Source organism: Oryctolagus cuniculus, chromosome 4 (assembly GCF_051225735.1).
Source record: "Oryctolagus cuniculus isolate XC-2025 breed Fujian yellow rabbit chromosome 4, ASM5122573v1, whole genome shotgun sequence".
NCBI classification, from domain to species: domain Eukaryota; kingdom Metazoa; phylum Chordata; class Mammalia; order Lagomorpha; family Leporidae; genus Oryctolagus; species Oryctolagus cuniculus.
Window position 1 is genome coordinate 36014501 of NC_142870.1, and position 18907 is coordinate 36033407.

Consider the following 18907-nt stretch of genomic DNA (forward strand, 5'->3'; position numbering starts at 1 on the left):
TTTTGACAGAAGGTGGTTCAATCTTTACAAATCAAATGTATCATAGTTGAATCTGATTATTTTTGAAGTAGGTTAACTGAAATTCAGATACACATACATAAACAAAAATAGTAACCTTAATATTAATTAGTTACTATCTTACCAAACTATAAAGTTCCTGGTTTTAATTAATCTTTCATCTTTAGTTTTAGAGGAATCAAATGAAAATTTTTCTTAAAAATAAAACCTGGCTGTTCATATATCTTATGCATAATATCTACTAAAACAGTGGTGAAATGTTCAGACATAAGGACTTTGTGATTAAATGGAATAAATTTGATCAGCACACAATGGAAAAAATCAACACAAGAAAGAATGATGTATTTGAGAACATTTTTAATAAATAATGTGACAAAATTACTTTTCTGATTATTGGATTTTCAGTATGCAAAATTATGGCTAAAAATAAGAGGCTTCTTACATGAACATAATGAAAACATTAATCGCATGGATTGTTCCCTTAGTACTGCACACTCTTTCTATTGAAGTTTTTCAAATTATCTAAATGAACACATTTATTTTTTGGTGAATATCAGCCTTTTTTTGTGGTTCAGTTTTGTTTGGCTTTGTTTTCCAGTGGGGTCAGGCTCAATACCTGTGTATGAATAAGTGTTGTATTTTTTTGTCAAATAGCACCAATTATAATGTCAATGAAATCTATATAATGACAAAAAAGATCATAAAAATCTACAGTCAGAGGACATCATTTGGCAATTCAAAGCAAGTATTGCCTCTATTTGAGCTTATAAGGATATCTCATAAGTTTTGACAATGGCCACAACAAACTTAAACCTTTTTTTTTTTCTTTCCTTAAGTCCAGGAAAAGTAAGAACCATTTGGTTCATGACCCACAATAAAGTATGCACATTACTTCACCATCTGTCATCATTCAAATATTCCAAATACAAACATAGAGCATTAACAAAACAGGTTAAAAACGCTTCTCAACATTTTTCTCAATAAGACAAAAAAGGTTAATAGTTACAATGGTTTACAAATAAAGTTTAGTGATTGTGCTTTTAAAACCAAAAAAAAAAAAAAAAAGATTAAAAACAGTGCATTATAAAAACAAAAATCAAACTTCCTTAAGTGGCACTTCTGAAAGTTGAACTGACACTACCAGAAGAAATTTCGGCCAGTTAAGATAGGGATGTCCTTATTCAATTGGTCATTAAAAACATCCTTTTTATGTAATACGCTCTTATAATTGCTTTTTGATTGAAAAATAGAAGAAGGTTTTTGCTAGGCTTACTTATGACAATGACTAGACAACCAGAGATCCAACTGGCTTAGCCCTACTTATCCAAAAGTACATTTCCCATAAGAATATACTTCAGTGATTGAAATGAAGACAAAATAAAGTACCACCAGGGGTTGCAAAGAGTATATATTTACAATGTTTCTACCCCATTCAAATTGTTCAGTTCTGCATTTGCTGTATTTTTAGTTTCTTCAGCAAAGGGTGGTATGAAAGACGGATTTAAAAATCATGTTAAAATGAAGTATGTTTTAATTTGCATTAGCAGTTAGTTATAGAAAGATTATACTTTGAGAGCCCTTGGCATGAGGTTGATTAGACAACTTTATCTTCAATCAATATTTTGCTATAAATTAGCTTGGTATATAAGCAGTGCAATGCCATATCTCAGGGGCAAAATGCAAAGGAACTGCTTTGTTGTCTCCTGTTGGCTGTTGACTGATACAAGAAGTCAATAAACTTCCCTTGCTGGAAGAAAGGAGAATGGTTTATTCCAACAGTGAGGGGAACAGGTTAGGGATCAAACTACAACAATAAAAACCCAATAAAAATTTTAAAATGGTATCCCAATAAGAGGAATAAGAACGACAATTTGTACACTGATTGCACTGAACATTTTATCTGGCATCATGTGTCATCAGACATGAGGCATCTTGAGTGATAATTTTCATGTTACTTCCCACAAGCCTCTCTGGTTGTCTTCAGCTTTCTGTTTCCTGTAAGAGAGGAATTATTGTTACACATGAAAATGAATATTAAGTATTGTCTTATAATTATTTGTAGGAATTTATGCTTAAAGCTTAAATTTAAAGTGTTTTTTCATTCATTTGTTGGAATACAGAGGAAAATGCTGAATGCAGCTAATTCATTTGTCAACCATAGGTGGTCTAAACTGTGTTCTACACAGTACCTCGGTGTGGCAGGGTAGGTTCAGGGTACCGAGAGAGGAGAAAGAGTTGCATTATTTCATTTTTGCAGGATGGATAGGGTTAAGGCTCTAAGAAAGCTCTGAGCTCTCTACTCCCCTCTGCCCCAACTCCTCATTATATTTTATTGGTTTGAAATATTGGAGTTAACAGTAATGATTTTTGTTCCCCCAAACGGTTCTTCTATTTAAAAAAACAAAAATAATAAACTTGAAAAACCAATTCTCTAACCGCATTTGCAGGAGCAGAGAGCTTCTTTTTCCAAATCATAAAATCAAAATACATTGTATTGTATAAAAATTTAATTAGATATAATTACTGCAAATTTTTCACTTTCTACAATAAAAACACATAGTTTAACAGTCATTTAAAATTTAAGTATGATTAACTATATTTGTAAAGAGAAATTTGTCAACTTGTTTCTTATAAAATGGAGAAAACACAATCTTAAAATAGGAAGAAATTTTATAATCTGGTACGACTTACTACCAATTACATCTTGAATCACTATATATCCACTCCAGTAAGGGAGGATATCTTAGACCAAAGATGTATTTCTCTATTTGAGAAGGTCAATGTTACAGGACAGATTCCAATTTTGAAAAGAGTGAGGGTGGAAGACAGTTGGCCATATCAGGCAAATTAACCCTGGAGATCACTAAGATGGCCAATAAAGGCCAGTGACATCATATATCTGTCACTTTATTTTATTTTCTTAGCCTACTATAGTATCATGAATTATAATATATCTAGACCAATAGCTCTGTTCTATCGACAATGTTTTGCCATTTTCAAGTATTTCTTATCTGACAATCTGCAACTGAATATGAACCCTATGTCTACAAAGAAACTGCTGTTTAAATTGTGAAATTCATTTCAAAAAAATCCTTAAATTCTCAGTTCAGTTTCTGGTATCATATATATTAGGTTACTGAAAAGTTTCAGATAAAATGATAACATTCATACACAGCTATGGATGTTCTAATTTTTGAGGCTGATAGACAACTTCCGTCTGTTTTTGGCAAACTTGGGAAAAAATAGAAATACCTCTAATTCTTCATTATTATCTTCTCCTCTTTCATATCCTCCAAGTACTTGCATTTCTGCAATATTTCTTCGACCTACATTTGCTTGTTCTCTTTGTCTGCTTCCTGATCCTCTTGATGACATTGAGCTTGAGGAACTTGGATCTCTAGGATTATTCGATGTTGGAAATGTAGGTCTACAGTATGGTAGAATATCCTCTGTGTAATGAAATATAATAAATGCATGTGAAAACAACTGCATGCTTTTATTCTTGTTTATCTGTCATTCTGAGTGGGGAAGTATCAGTGATTTTGAGGAATAAATGAGGTCATCTTATAAGCATAATGAATAATGCAACACTGTCTTTTTAAAACAAAAATAACAAGCCTCATTGTTTTCTTAGTACTGGCTGAAGATTTGGATTGATTCCACTCATCAGATTTTGTCCATCTCAAACTCACCTGGGACCCATATCACCAAAGGAGGTAAACCAAACAAAGAGTCAGACATGGCTTCCATTTCTATCATTAACTGTGTCATCTCATACTATTTTAGGCTTTAGTTTCTACTTTATAATTTTAAAAAAGCGATAATAGAATCTATATCTAGAGTAGCTCCTAGTGTTGATATGAAAACAGATCAGATAGTGAAACCACTTTGTAAACTATAATAGTGCCGTTAGAAGGAACTGTTAGGAACCAGGTTTAGTCTCCTACTTGCAAAATAGATCCAAACCCTGGTTGACTTTCCAGACAGTGAGACTTGAACCTTCATTTCCACATCATACATACAATGTGGAGCTTTGAACCTCAGAAGTCTGTCATTGTTGATCGTTGATACTTAAAAAAAAAAAAAAACCAAGCCACTCCAGTTAATTGTTGTTTCCTGAATGTCTATCCCTGTGCTGCTTTAAATGTGACATCACTTCTACTGATGCATCATGCATTTCCAAAGTCTGTCCACTCTACCCTTTGGTCACCAAATACACACACACACACATATATATATATATATATATATGTATCACCAACCCCTCTAACATTTTGTTTTCTTCCCCTGAAAGCTCCTTCTCTATCCACATAGACTGAATGATACTTATTTTCATGAAGTTTCCAGGGATGTTCTCTCTAGTGCAAGGGTAAGGATTTGAAAGGTTTGTCTTTAGCTCACCTATACCAGTTCTAAATCATTGCTCCTCTATTCTTCTCCAGAAATATTCTTTACTTGTGATGCCCAAGGCAGAAATATTCTTTACTTGTGAAGCCAGTAGAGTCCTCATTGGTAGCACCTTGTTTCTTCCAACCCTTTCAGTTCAACTTTCACCCCAGTGACAGTTTTGATATGCAGGAGCTTTACTGTCCATGAGGATGACTACCCCTGGAACCTCACTTCTCACTTCTTACTGCTCCTGTGACCTTCATCTTCTGTCCCTGTTTCATCAACTTCTTTTCTCTGTTTTAACTTTAGTTTTTTCAAACTACAATATGATAAAATCCCTCTTGCTAAAAACTCTACCCTTAAACAAGTAATCTACATGAATGAACACTTTCTTTCCTCACTTCTCACCCATGTTTCTTGAAAAGCAAATTGGACTCAATGTTGGTCTCATAACACCAGTTCACTCAACATCCCGTTGTCACCTATTTATGGCCACATTACTACTAAGAAACTGAGAAAATTAATAAAGCTAATCACGTTTCAGTCTCTACATCTTTGGACTTATTACTGCCCTTAATCAGTCTAAACATTACCACTGTCTTAGCTTTTACTTCTCTTTCCTTCTTGTCCAATCTTTATCAACTTTGTACATAAAACACCTAATACATGTTGATGCCTTGTAAGTTTCTATTTTTAGTACAATGTGTGGGTGTGTCTGGACGTGTGATACCTTCACCCTGGTGATGTCATCCACTCTCACAGATAGTAAACCTTTTTTAGGCTATAACTATCATGGGGGCAAGTACTGATTTTCTGCTCACATGCTGTAAACTCCCAGACTGTCATATGACAAGTCATCAGTGAATATATTTGAGTGAATGGGTGCAAGCATTTAGTAACTATATTCATCATGATAAATCATGAACTTATACTTTCAATTTCTGAACTACGTGCAGAACCGAAGACTCCAGCCCAACTAAATTCCTTCTTTTGAGAAACTCTCAAACTCAGCCCGTTGAACTTTGTCTCCATCATGCCCACTGTCCTGAAATTTCCTCCCACTCCGTTACATCTAATGACATCAGTAATCGCTAAGCTATGCAAGATAAACAATCAGAATTTTTTAGGTTCATTCCTCTACTTCAATATCCTTTCCATATCGATCTAATGTATCCTGTCCATATATTCAAATATGCAAGATCTTCAAGAAGTTCATGGAAAAATTAATTCAAAATATGAGTTTGTTTTGCTATAAACAATTTCAATGCTTGCAAGGTTTTTCATAGTATATATCTCCATGAACATTTTGAAGACCATTTATGGATGAACTTCAAAACAATTTTGCACTAAAATAAACATCTTTTAATTCTAATTTCCATGAGTTTTTTGAAGCAAAAAACTTACCTACAACGGTAAGGCTGATTTTGACACTGAAAAAGTTTTTTGAATTTTCTAAGTCATGTATCTCTGCTTCTGTAGCCTGGTTTATATTCTTACATCTCTTGTCTCGGTATCACAAACATCAATATGTCTTTTGCCTCTGCAGCTATTCCTCTCTAAACTGTCAAACTCAGTTACTGTCCTCTTGGATGACCTACAGGTTCCTTCATGACATAAACCTACACTTATTTCAAGAGCTTCATCTTTGATCACCTTAATTAGCCTGTAATACTAAATGTATCACAGTCTGTTAAAGGGATCCAGTAGATTTTTATGCTGACTTCTCCATCTAAATGATGTACCCTTTCTACCTGAGCTAAATTTCACCCATCCTTAAACACTCAGTTTATGTGCCAGTTCTACCAGTAAAGATCAAGAAATATAAGACATGGTTCCTACAGCGCATCTCATAAAACATTGAGCTAACTGTCCCTCTTCTGGACTCTCAAGTATTCTGGCACCTTGACTAGATCCCAGTGGAAAGAACAGGTCATCAAAGAAGGAGGTACCTTTCTCTGAAGGGAGGGGAGAACTTCCACTCTGACTAGGACCTTGTCTAAATATGATCAGAGTTGGTGAACTCAAAAGGCTTCCATAGCCTTGGCAACTCATGACAAGAGCCTAGGGTGATTACTGATGCCATAAACAAGAGTGTCAATTTGTTAAGTCAACAACAGGAGTCACTGTGCACTTACTCCTCATGTAGGATCTCTGTCCTTAAGGTGCTGTACATTGTGATTTAATGCTATAACTAGTACTCAAACAGTATTTTTCACTTTGTGTTTCTATGTGGGTGCAAACTGTTGAAATCTTTACTTAATATATGCTAAACTGATCTTCTGTATATAAAGAGAATTGAAAATGAATCTTGATGTGAATGGAAGGGGAGAGGGAGCGGGAAAGGGGAGGGTTGCAGGTGGGAGGGAAGTTATGGGGGGGAAGCCATTGTAATCCATAAGCTGTACTTTGGAAATTTATATTCATTAAATAAAAGTTAAAAAAAAAAGAAAAAGAAAATACCTGTGAATCTGTAGATCCTCTCCTCTCCTCTCCTCTCCTCTTCCCTCTCCTCTCCTCTCCTCCTCCCTCTCCTCTCCTCCCCCCACCCCACCCTGCTCCCCGAATGTCCTTTAGGTCAAGTTTCATGCATACACTAAATCTCAGGACTTATTACAATGCTTGATAACACAATAGGTGTTTGATATATGTAGAAATAAATTGAGCTGAAGTAAATGTCAGCAAAAAGATCAGAGTCTAGAAGACCACTTTTGTTAATTAAAAATAACCATTCATTATACATGCAAATCAGTGTGCCTCTTTCATTATAAATAATGCAAACTGAACTGTGAGGATGAAAACTACAGCAATGCATAGAAATGATAATTTAATGATAGACACAGGGTTATGGTTTAAATAAGAATTTGGGAATACAAGGTATACAATAACTGCTAAGCATATCTCAGTGTCGTCCAAAGAACAGGGTTACTTGTTTTTAGATTAATGGGTCCAGTCTTAGTTTTTTTTAGTCACAAATATTTTTATAACATAAAAGACACCATACTAAATTTCTGAAGATTGATCTAAAATAAATTTCACCTATTTGTGATTCTTTAATACCCAGATTCTCATAATTTTCTATAATCTTCTTCTAAGTCTATCTACTTTGGAGGCAGACTATTTATGAACAGGACATTGGTCCATATTTCTGGTCAGATAGAAACTTCATAATTTATAGCATGACATTCTATTTATGAATCAATATTTGGAGTGTGGTCACCATGAGTCAAAAGTTCAGACCCAGATCAACTTTTACTTAATTGAGCAAATAAGCTAAGAGATTTGCAAACTTTGTGTTGTGGTGATGTCACCAAGGACTCTGTGTTCACACAGTGGAGGTATCGGTCTGAAACGTACATTCTACTCATGACTTCCCTGTTGAGTATATGCCTGGATTAGTTCAGCCTTCAGTCACAGAAAAAAGTGAATCTGCCTCCAGGTTGAAAGAGTATGTTGATGATCAGATGCACATAATAAACAGAACAATGCATTGATGCCAATTCTTACCACCAAACTGTATCTATTCAAATACAGTGATTTTCATTACTATCACTCTTTCTGACTTCTTCATTAAATAATCTTCATTTTCTTGTATTTCTTTTTCTGAAATGTTGTTGAGAATAGGAAGAGAATTATCATTCCTCAAAGGAGGGGTGGGTGCTATGGTGCAGTGGCTTAAGCCATTGCTTGGGACACCTATATCCCTTTTTTTTACTTCTTTTTTGATTTTTTGCTATCACCCACTGTTCATTCAGGAGCATATTGTTCAGTTCCATGAGTTTGCATATGTTCTTTTTTTAAATTTATTTAAAATGAATTTATCATGAAAACTCTGTATGAAAGAGTATGGATCCTGATTTTAAAAAAAAAAGATGGAAATCATATTCCCATTAAGAGTTTGCATATGTTCTAAAGATTACTGAGTTGCTGATTTCCAGCTTAATTCCATTGTGGTCAGAGAAGATGATTTCAATTTTTTTTTTAATTTGTTGAGACTTGCTTTATGGCCTAGCCTGTGGTCTATCCTACAGGAAGTTCCATGCACTGGTGAGAAGAATGTGTATTCTACAACTGTAGGATGAAAATTCTGTAGATATCCATTAGATCCACTTGGTCTACAGTGTTAACTGTTATTTCTTTAATTATTTTCTGTCCCTTGCTGAAAGTGGGGAACTAAAGTCCCCCAATACTATTTTTAGAAAGTTTTTTTAAGATTTATTTTATTTATTTGAAAGTCAGAGTTACACAGAGAGAGGAGAGGCAAATGGCTGCAATAGTCAGAGCTGCGCCAATCTGAAGCCAGGAGCCAGGAGCCAGGAGATTCTTGAGGGGTCTCCCATATGGGTGCAGGGGCCCAAGGACTTGGGCCATCTTCTACTGCTTTCCCAGGTCATTGCAAAGAGCTGGATCAGAAGAGGATCAGCCAGGACTAGAATCAGCGCCCATATGGGAAGCCGGTGCTTCAGGCCAGGGCTTTAACCCACTGCACCACAGTGCTGGCCCCAACCCCCATTACTATTGTGTGGGGGTCTATGTCTCCCTTTAGATCCATTAACATTTCTTTTAAATGGCCAGGTGTCCAGTAATTAGGTGCAAATACATTTATTATAGTTACATCTTCTTGTTGAATTGATCCCCTAGTCATTACATAGTGCCCTTCTTCATCTCTTTTAACAGTTTTTGTGTTAAAGTTTATTTTGTCTGATAATTAGGATGGCTACACCAACTCTTTTTTGGTTTTTGTTACCAACGAATATCTTTTCCCATTCTTTCACTATTCAGTCTGCATGTATCTTTGTTGGTGAGATGTGTTTCTTGTAGGCAACAATGAGATGGGTTTTGTTTTTTAATCCATTTGGCCAATCTGTATTATTTAACTGGAGAGTTGAGGCCATTTATATTCAAGGTGACTACTGATAAGTAATGACTTGGTCCTGCTGTTTTTCCTTATATATTCCTATTATTTACTTTGGATTTCCTTTGTACTTTTACTGGGAGATTTTCTGCCTTCACCTTCTTTCATAGTGATGACCATGTTCTGTGTTTCTAAATGTAGCACATCCTTACGCATCTTTTAGTGGTGACAAATTCTTTCAATTTCTGTTTGCAATGGAAGGTCTTTATTTCACCATCATTCATAAATGAGAGCTTTGCAGGGTACAGTATTGTGTGTTGACAGATTTTTTTTTTTCTCTTAAGACTTGGAATATATCTCGCCATTCTCTCCCAGCCTGTAGGGTTTCTGATGAGAAGTCAGCTGTGAGTCTAATTGGAGATCCTCTGAAAGTAATCTGGCATTTCTGTCATGCACATTTTAGAATCTTTTCTTTATGTTTTACTGTGGAGAGTTTGACTACAATTTGTCATGATGAGGATCTTTTCTGGTCATGTCTATTAGGAGTTCTATGTATTTCTTGTATTTAAACATCCCTTTTTTTCTCCAAATTAGGGAATTATCTATAATTATTTCACTAAAAAAGCCTTCAAATCCATTCTCTCTTTCCATGACTTCAGGAATTCGTATACTTGTATGTTGGGTCATTTGATAGTATCTCATAAATCTCTGATACTGTTATTCAGTTTTCTAATTTCTTCTTCTTCTTTACTTTTTGGTCTGGCTATAAAACTTTCAGCCATTTGTCTTGTAACTCAGATATTCTTTCTCTGCCTCACTGAGTCTATTGTTTTATTTGATCTATTGAATTCTTCATTTCCTATACTTCATTCTGATTTCTCTTTAAATCTCAATTTCATGCGAAAAATGTTCATTCGTGTCATCCATGGATTTCTTCAATTCGTGGATTTGCTCCTGATTACTTCTAAGTAATCCTATGATCAATTTTTTGAATTCCATTTCTGGCATTTCTCCAATTTCTTCATTTTCACATTCTAGTATTGAAGTGTTGTTGTGTTCCTTTGCAGGAGTCATGTTGTCTTCCTTATTATTGTTTCTTGAACTACTGCATTTATTTTTAGACATTTGTGGAGATACTTGTTGGTCTTTTTTGTTGTTGTTGTTGTTCCTGTGATGGGTTTTATCTTTGGACTATACCTTGGTGGATTAGTGGAATGTCTGCTCTTTCAGTGAATACCCTGTGTGTGCTGGGTGTGGCCAGGGAACTCTTCAGTGCTCCAAGGTGAGGGGAGTGTCCAGGATGACACCCAAATTGGGCATGGTAAATCTCCTTATTTTTTTTTTAGAGGGAAGGTTTATTCTTCTCTGTTGGCATAGTCTCACACTGATCTCCCTTCCTCCAAGGAGACCAGTGCCTGCTCACTAGCCCCAGTGGGAATAATATTCATTCATGCTTCCACAAGAACAATGCAAAGGATCCATGCAGTCCTTGATTGATATGAGCATGGATCCTGCAGCAATGACCCTCAACAGGGAATCAAGGAGCCCTGAGCAAGTGGAGCCACCCACTGTGACTACCCAAAGACCCAGCCACACCCTGTGCCCTCCCACACAGCCACAGTATTTTCACAGTCCCGGCACACAAAGCTCCCACAGTCACGAGCACCTAGCCCTGTCAACTCTCCCAGTCAGACTCAACCATCTCCTCTTGGCCGTTTTCTGGGCACGTGGACATAAACTGGAGCAGCTCTCTTGACTAGTTACAGGATGCTGGTGCTGGGTGGTTGGGGAGAAATGGCCCCTTTTTTTTTCTCTAGGTTGGTATGTATACTGTCCCCTACTTGGTTCCAAGCTGGACTCATGCCAGGCTCTTCCTGCAGCTTTATCACCAGTGGTTTGGGTCGCTGCAGTCTGCTCTCACCTCATTCTCCAAAGCTGGTGCTGAGGGTCCTGAGCTGGGCACGTCCACACTCTCCATTTAAACCCACAGTGTCCAATTTGTGTGGAATTTCCCTTGCCATTTTCTCCCTACTTCTTCCCTGAGATTGCACTCTCTCCTTGCTTTTCCCAACTATCTTTCCCTAGACTAGAGCAATAAGTTCCCTCCCTATTATGCCGTCTTGGTGTCTCCATTGTAATGCCCCAGTCTTTTCCATTTGAATGAACCAATTTCCTAGTTTTATCTTTTACCAATTGTTCCTGGACTCAAGCATCCTATTTATCAGTCAAATTGGGAACCATTTTCTCTATACTAATTTTTATAATTTCATATATTTTTCTAAACATATTTCCCTTACCCAATATCTCCTTGTCCCTATTTAAATTTTTGAAATCATGTTCCCTTTAAAATCCAACTGAAGTGGCACTTCTCTAGGAAGCCTTGTATAATGCCACATATTGGAATGAACTGTATCACACTTAGTTGGGTATGTGCCAGTTAGAAAGCAAACATCACTTTTATATGGTTCTTTAGTGCATCATTGTGTGTCCTGTGAATACATATTCAACTCATATATATTTGTTGCTTGACTATGTCAGTACCTTGGATGAGATGAGTCTTTGCTGGTGGAAGATCTCGTTTTGCTCCCTTGTTTCCTCGTCCTTTCCCATCATTCTGCTGTTCCTGTGCTTCTCTGGGATCCCCTGGATTTGTTCGCATATCAGCCACTTGTCTTCCATCCAACACTTCTCTCCCCTTGTAGCTGCCTCCTTTTCTATCTGACGATCTGTCTGCTCTTGCTTCTACAGAAGGGAGTTTTGGCACCATTACAGGTCGTACCTCCAGTTGTGCCTTGGATTGGACAGTGGGTGACTTTATAGCAGGTGGTGGCACTGGAGGAGGTGGAAGATCTAAAAAGGAATAGTTGAAATACTTTAAATTCTGCCAGTGATAAAATAATCAAATGTTATAGTTATCATTGGAGTCACATTTGTGAGATGGCATCCTACATGAAACAAAACAATTAAAGGCAACCAAGAAATAAGAAGAACAATGATTTTAACACATTCTTAGTATCAAAATACAGATGTATAATAGGTAGGTGTACACAAAATCAGAATTTCAAGAGAGATCAAAACCAGACATACAGAGATTTGGTAATTATTAGCATAGCTATGTTTTTAGTCCATATCTTTAGAAATTGTAATACTTTCACATTTGAAGAAAAATGTATAAATGTTAGGATGAATCAATTAAAAGGCATTTATACAATGCCCATTAAATGCTTGGTATTATAAAATTTGCTTTTAGATGTAAAAACTAAATATACATTTACATGGTTAAAAATTCGTAATTACAAGGGGCTTACACTTGAAAGTACAACCTCTGGTAGCTTCTACCTCCGTTTCAAATCCTCAGTATTGATTATATGAGATAATCAGTTTGAATGGTTTCCTATACATCATCTTTTCTTTCTTGAAATTCTTGCTTTATCTTCTTATGTGAGAGGCAGTTTTTGGGGAGGGGGAGAGAATGAGAGAGAGAGAGAAAGGAACCTCCCATCCGCTGATTCTCAGATGCCTGTGACAACTGTGGCTGGACCAGGTCTGGACTGGGGCTGAGCCAGGGCTAGAGTCAGCAGCAGCCTGGGACTTCAGTTCACCCACAGGAGGGGCAAGAACCCAATAATTTGAGCCTCCCAGGGTGTGCACTGGCATGAAGCTGAAGTCAGGAGCCAGAATTGAGAATTAAACCTAGGCACTGCAATGTGGAACACAGGTGTGTTGACTGCCAGGCTAAATATCCTGTTCTAGAGATCATTCTTGACATTATTTATGTGCATAAAGCAGATCTGCCAAGCTGCACAGCTCCAAGGAGAATCACTCTGGTCAAGGAATATGTAAAATGGCCACACCTGGTTCTGCATATAGCACCTGACTGCCCATTCATATGTGGTAGATTGATAAAAGGTCTAAGACAGTATACAGCCTTCCTTATTTATTAACATAAACAGACTGTACTTTTTTTTTCAGCTGTGTAGTTGTACAAAGGTACTAGAAGTCCTTGGGTTTTCTTTAAAAGTAGAAAGCTTGAGTTGTCATCTCACTACCAGCTGTTTTGCTCAGGAACCCTTTATAAAAAGTGATCAATTCGTCATCCTGGCTGTGACTGTCTACAAGTGCAAAAAGGCGAGGGCAGGGCCCAGCAGGGAGGAGAGCTCCCTAAAGAACATCACCTGAACGAGCACCGCTGGGGGTGCCAGCTGCTGCCGATCTGTGTTGCACTGTGACCAAGGACATCCAAGAGAACAGGAGATAGAAAGACGAAAATGAGAATCTGAGAGCGTGAAGACCCTTGGGTTCAAAAAGCTCTTCCTGTGACCTGCTGTGGTAATTAGCACGGTGGCTTGGACATTGGCAGCAGTCACATTGGAGTGTAATGACTAGTGCAGCCAATCCCAGCGTGTTTCCGTGACTGTAACACTACAGCTCCTTTGGCTCGTGTCCTGCCTTCCATGGTGCATGCTGTACTCCAGAAGAAGCCAGGTCAGCCAAGAACAAGCTAAGGAAGAAATGCCTTAAAGTAGCTTGGGTGGGCTTTGGGAGAACTTGAAAAGCTGACTTTGGGTGATGTGGGAAAAAGAAATGGAAATTGGGCCTACTTTTCTAGGTCTTTTCTGAACTCTGCCCTCTCGTGTGTTGGTGTTCTTTCTTTTCTTGGTGGAGTATTTTGAGAATTCAAGACAATTGGCAAACTTTTATATCCATGTGTGAAGTACAGGAGACTTCTATTTTGGACATCTCCCCAAAGTATGCATTACAGTTTATTACTTCAATTGACATAAGTGATGTTGAATTAAACATTCGACAGCTAATTATATTTTTATAAGACTGCTACATAAGCTACCTAGAGTTTATGATTTAAAGCACTTAAAACTTCTATGGTCAATATTGTATATATTTATGTAATTTAAAAAAAAAGGTTTGTATATGGGGATTTTTCCATTTATATGGATTCTGTTTATACATATTGACATAATTTATTTAATATACTTTTATATAAATAAAGGTGACTGGGATTTCTGAAAAAAAAATACCTTGATCACTTAGTTGCATTTTGTTGTTGTAGGTTTTCATGGTTTCCCATGTTCTACAATCATATAAAGAGCTTACACATTTTAGCCAAAACAATGGTCAAAGTACAGCCAACAGCACTAATTTTCCCTATTCTACCAAACTAAAGATTTTTGTTTTGCAGCTTATATTGCCATTGTCACTAGTTCATGGTTTTCTTTCTTTGTCCACTATTTGAATGGATTTTTTGAAAAATAATACTTAGAAATAAGTAGTATGATGAAGGTCTTTGCACATCTGCTACTTGTTCAGTAAAGACAAACAGAGTTAGAAAACAAACTCTAAGAGTGGCCTACACCAAGACCCAAAGCAGAAGAGTTTAGGTTCACATTAAGGCTGAGACTGCAATAAGGGGAGAAGTTTGATTCAAAGCATCACTGGATGTAGAGGAAATGAAAGACTGTGTACTCATTTTTGCATTGTCTATTTCCTGTGAAATTAAACAGATTGCAAACTCAGGCTATCAGAGAGCAGATGACCAACACCTCTATCATCATTTCCCACAGTGCCTGAGTTTATCAGCTATCAGAATTGATGACTACCACTGTCATAAGATCATACAAACTGTTGAGATTATAAGGCTCTTTAGTCAACATTTATAAAGGATGTTCTATACAGGTGCTATCTACAACACAGGTAGAGAGGGGAAGAGAACTCAGGGGGTGATTTTAAGAACTATTTCTGTATTTAATTGTTACTGCATCTAGTTGACAATTAGAAGGGAATACTGAGAAGTTTGATTCCTATGTAAACAGATTGCTAAATAAATTCTTTTTTAGGTTTTATAAAATGATTATTAAGTCAAACCAGGGATTATCATAATAAAAATCCTACATTTCACAACACAGTAAGTATTGCAGCCAATTCATGCCCTGAGTAGTTCCAATTGGACTTAATAAATGGGATGGTGGACTGGTTGTATACATACATCTACATATTTTTTCTTTATGGGGGTGCTCCACAAAGTTCATGGATAATAGAATTAAAAGATGTTTATTTTGGTACAAAAATTTCAAATTCATCCATAGTTTTTTTGGTAATACACATTCCAAGGACTATTTAAAGACTGCCTACATAAACATGTTAACACTCATTCTTTATACAAGACTCTCCACATAACAGACTAGAACGCATGTCAAGTAACACAAGAACATGTGCATGCAGACAATTCTATCAGTACAGCATTTAATTGTGTGGGACCAGCTCTCTATTGACTTAACTGCTTAAAGTTCTAAGACCTTGTAGTTAATGATAAATCAAGTCAAAAATACCATAATTCCAAAGAAGGTGGTGAATTTATAATTTATGAAAAGTAGGGCTGAAGAAATAACATGGATTTGGTTTTTAAATCAAGTATGTAAATGCAATGGAACTGCTGAAAAGAAGGGGTGTAAATAATCTATCAGAAAGTTCTAGAAATGCACTTGTTCTTTAACTCAGTAAGACTTCCACTGATAAATATTCATATATTTTAATTCAATCTCTCATCTGAACTAAACTTGTAAGCAGCAAATATGAAATAAATAACTAATTAGAGCATACAGCAAGCAGAATTCTGCTGTTCTCCTGGGACACCATGGGTATTTCTGAAGCCTTCTATTTTTCCACAGAGCCAGGGATGACCACAACACATGTGTTAGGGGCTGGTGTGTTGTGATTGGCTGGCGTGTGCACCCCGTCTCCATTCATATGTTGAAGTTCTAAATGCCAGTACATCAGACTGTGACTGTTATGTAGTCTTTAAAGCAGTAATTAAGCTAAAATGTGGCCATGAGGATGGACTGTAATACAACACGACGGGTGTCTTTGTAGCAGAGGCAATTAGGACAGATACACTTAGGAAAGACCAGCTGAAGATAAAGGGGGAAGAAACCAACCTTGCTGATTCCTTGATGTTGGACTTCCGGGCTCCTTGGTTCTGAGGAAACACCTTTCTGTGGTTTAAGCCCCAAGTCCCTGGTATTTCGTGAGGGCAGAGCTAGCAAACTAGTACAGGACTGATTGACAAGGATCATCAGAAACCACTCTCTATCAATTCAGACAGTCACCAGTTTGTAACAAGTTTTTATTTACTTGAGAGGCACAAAGAGAGAGACAGCAAGACAGAATTCCCAAACACTGGTTCACTCCCTAATGGTCACAACATCTGGAGGGGGGCAAGACTGAAGCCAGGAGCTGGGATCACCATCCAGGCCTCCCATGTGGGAGGCAGGAACAATCATTTCAGCCATCACCTGCCTGCTCCCTAGGTCTGTACCAGCAGGAAGCAGGAATACATAGTAGGAGCCAAGAATCAAACCCAAAGACTCTGACATGAGGACATGGGTGCTTCACTCCAATTCTTTACATAGTTTACAAAAACTCTGCCAAGGAAATTGAAATCATAAAAAAGCAAAATTCAAAAAACGAAATGAAACAAAAACATGCAAACCCTCCATATCTTACTGATATGTTTAATTTACATTTTAACAACTGGTAGCTCTTTAAATTCTGCCTCTCCAACCTCTTCTCTCTTTTATTAAATTGTACACATTGTGTCTGCCACTGAGGTTTTTTATGAAATGGTCTGTGAATATTTTTTAATGCAGTGTAGAAATTTGAGCAAATAATTTCTGAGAAAATGACTCATTTCCATATTATAACCACTGCAATAAAGGGTAGGCCAATTTCTTTTATTTGGTTCATTTAAAAGGATCTGCACTTATATGATTTTAATTAATCAATATGGATTATGGTATAGGTACAAAGTAACATATAGTTTTGTTATGGTTTTCTTTTTTTGGACAGGCAGAGTTAGAGAGAGACAGAGAGAAAGGTCTTCCTTTTCCGTTGGTTCACCCCCAAAATGGCCGCTACGGCTGGAGCACTGCGCCAATCTGAAGCCAGGAGCCAGGTGCTTCCTCCTGGTCTCCCATTTGGGTGCAGGGCCCAAGGACTTGGGCCATCCTCCATTGCCTTCCCGGGCCACAGCAGAGAGCTAGACTGGAAGAGGAGCAACCGGGACAGAATCCAGCACCCCAACCGCGACTAGAACCTGGGGTGCCAGCGCCGCAGGCAGAGGATTAGCCTATTGAGCCGCGGTGCTGGCCTATGGTTTTCTTTTAATAGTAAGGATCCAGAATTAAATTAGACTTCTAAATGTAACAGGCCTAACTTGAAGGTGATTGGTTTCAATATGTTGCTAGGAAGTTAAAGCTGTAATTTAAAAATAGCTTTAATTAATTTGGGGCCAGCACTGTGGTACAGAAGGTTAAGCCTCTGCCTGTAATTCCAGCATCCCATATGGGTGCTGATTCAAATCCCAGTTGTTCCACTTCAAATCCAGTTACTTACTAATGCACCTAAGAAAGCAGTAGATGATGGACCAACTGCTTGGGCCCATACACCTATGTAGGAGCTCCCAGTGAAACTCCTGGCTCCTGGATTTGAATTGGCCCATCTCTGGACATTGCAGCCATTTGGGGAGTGAACCGGTTGAGGAAAGATATCTCTCTCTCTCTCCTCTATACCTCTGCCTTTCAAATAAATAAATAAATCTTTAAAAATTAGTTTTAGTCAATTCTCCATTTTATCTATTTTTTCACCTTAGAGAAAATAATTCCTGGCTTTTAAACTGCAGTGTGTATTGTGATAACTTTGCACGATCATTTGTGTGAAATGAAAAATGAAGAATCCGAATAATATTTGTTGTGAACTTTTTGGTTTTACAAACGTTTCAATATATGTCCTTGGTATTTCTGAAATTAAAAAAAAAAAAAACTTCCGTGCTTCATTATTCAATTTATAGTTATTATCCAAGGATTACTTAGAAATTAATTATTAAACACAGTGAAATAAGTACAGCAGAATGCAGGACCATAAATGTAGATAACAATTTTCAAGCATAGTGCAATTTATAACTGTGGTGCTATATTCTTTAACTTGGCATGTGTACATTAATTTAAAGCACTCTTTCAAAGCACTGTGCAATGCCAGACTCCCCTGCAAACACACATAAATAAGAGATAGAAAGATCTACACAAAGCTGTAGGCCAGATTTTTCTCCCTGATGCATTCAAGCTAGATGTGTTTACATCCAGCATAATGTTTAGTCAGTTCTCCAGTTAGAAGCACTCTCTTCAAGATCATAAAACCTGATAAAACAGCAATAAAACATGTACAATGCCATTACAGGGGGTCCCATAAATGCACCATTGCTAGTAGAGTTTGGGGGATTTGCACCTAGTGTTTGTCCCTTCACAGATGCAACCATGCACAAAGCCACTGTAATAACCCTTAAAAATCAGATAATATTCTGACAGCTCAGTTTCACTGACAAAAGAGTCCTGGGCAGATGCCAGAGGGCCCAGGTGCCCTGTGTCATGCCAGTATTTAATGTGGTCTAATATTAAATAGATGCTGGTGAGAACAAACTACTCAGAATACAGTACAGATAACAGCATGGACAGCCACTCATTGCAAAATTACTTGTGCTCATCATGCTGTGAGCTTTGTATTAAATTTTTCTGTCAAGTGGCAGGAATCACAGGGAGAAGCACCTCAGAAAGCCCTCCTTGTAACCTTGGATAAGGATCT

The 18907-nt window shown here is 37.2% G+C and overlaps 1 protein-coding gene across 7 annotated transcripts in view; it reads right to left on the bottom strand.

Moving 5' to 3' along the window:
• Positions 1-358: 358 nt before the first annotated feature.
• The window catches only part of ROBO1 (roundabout guidance receptor 1), a 1247412-nt gene continuing 1228863 nt past the window's right edge, over positions 359-18907 (bottom strand). For all 7 annotated transcript variants that reach the window (XM_089330676.1, XM_089330673.1, XM_089330675.1 and 4 more), the window contains 3 exons: positions 11801-12109; positions 3271-3467; positions 359-2013 (listed from right to left, as the gene is read on the bottom strand). In XM_089330676.1, coding sequence (XP_089186802.1) covers positions 1999-2013; positions 3271-3467; positions 11801-12109 — 521 coding nt within the window. In that variant the 3' untranslated portion in view covers positions 359-1998. The remainder of the gene's footprint in view (positions 2014-3270; positions 3468-11800; positions 12110-18907) is intronic.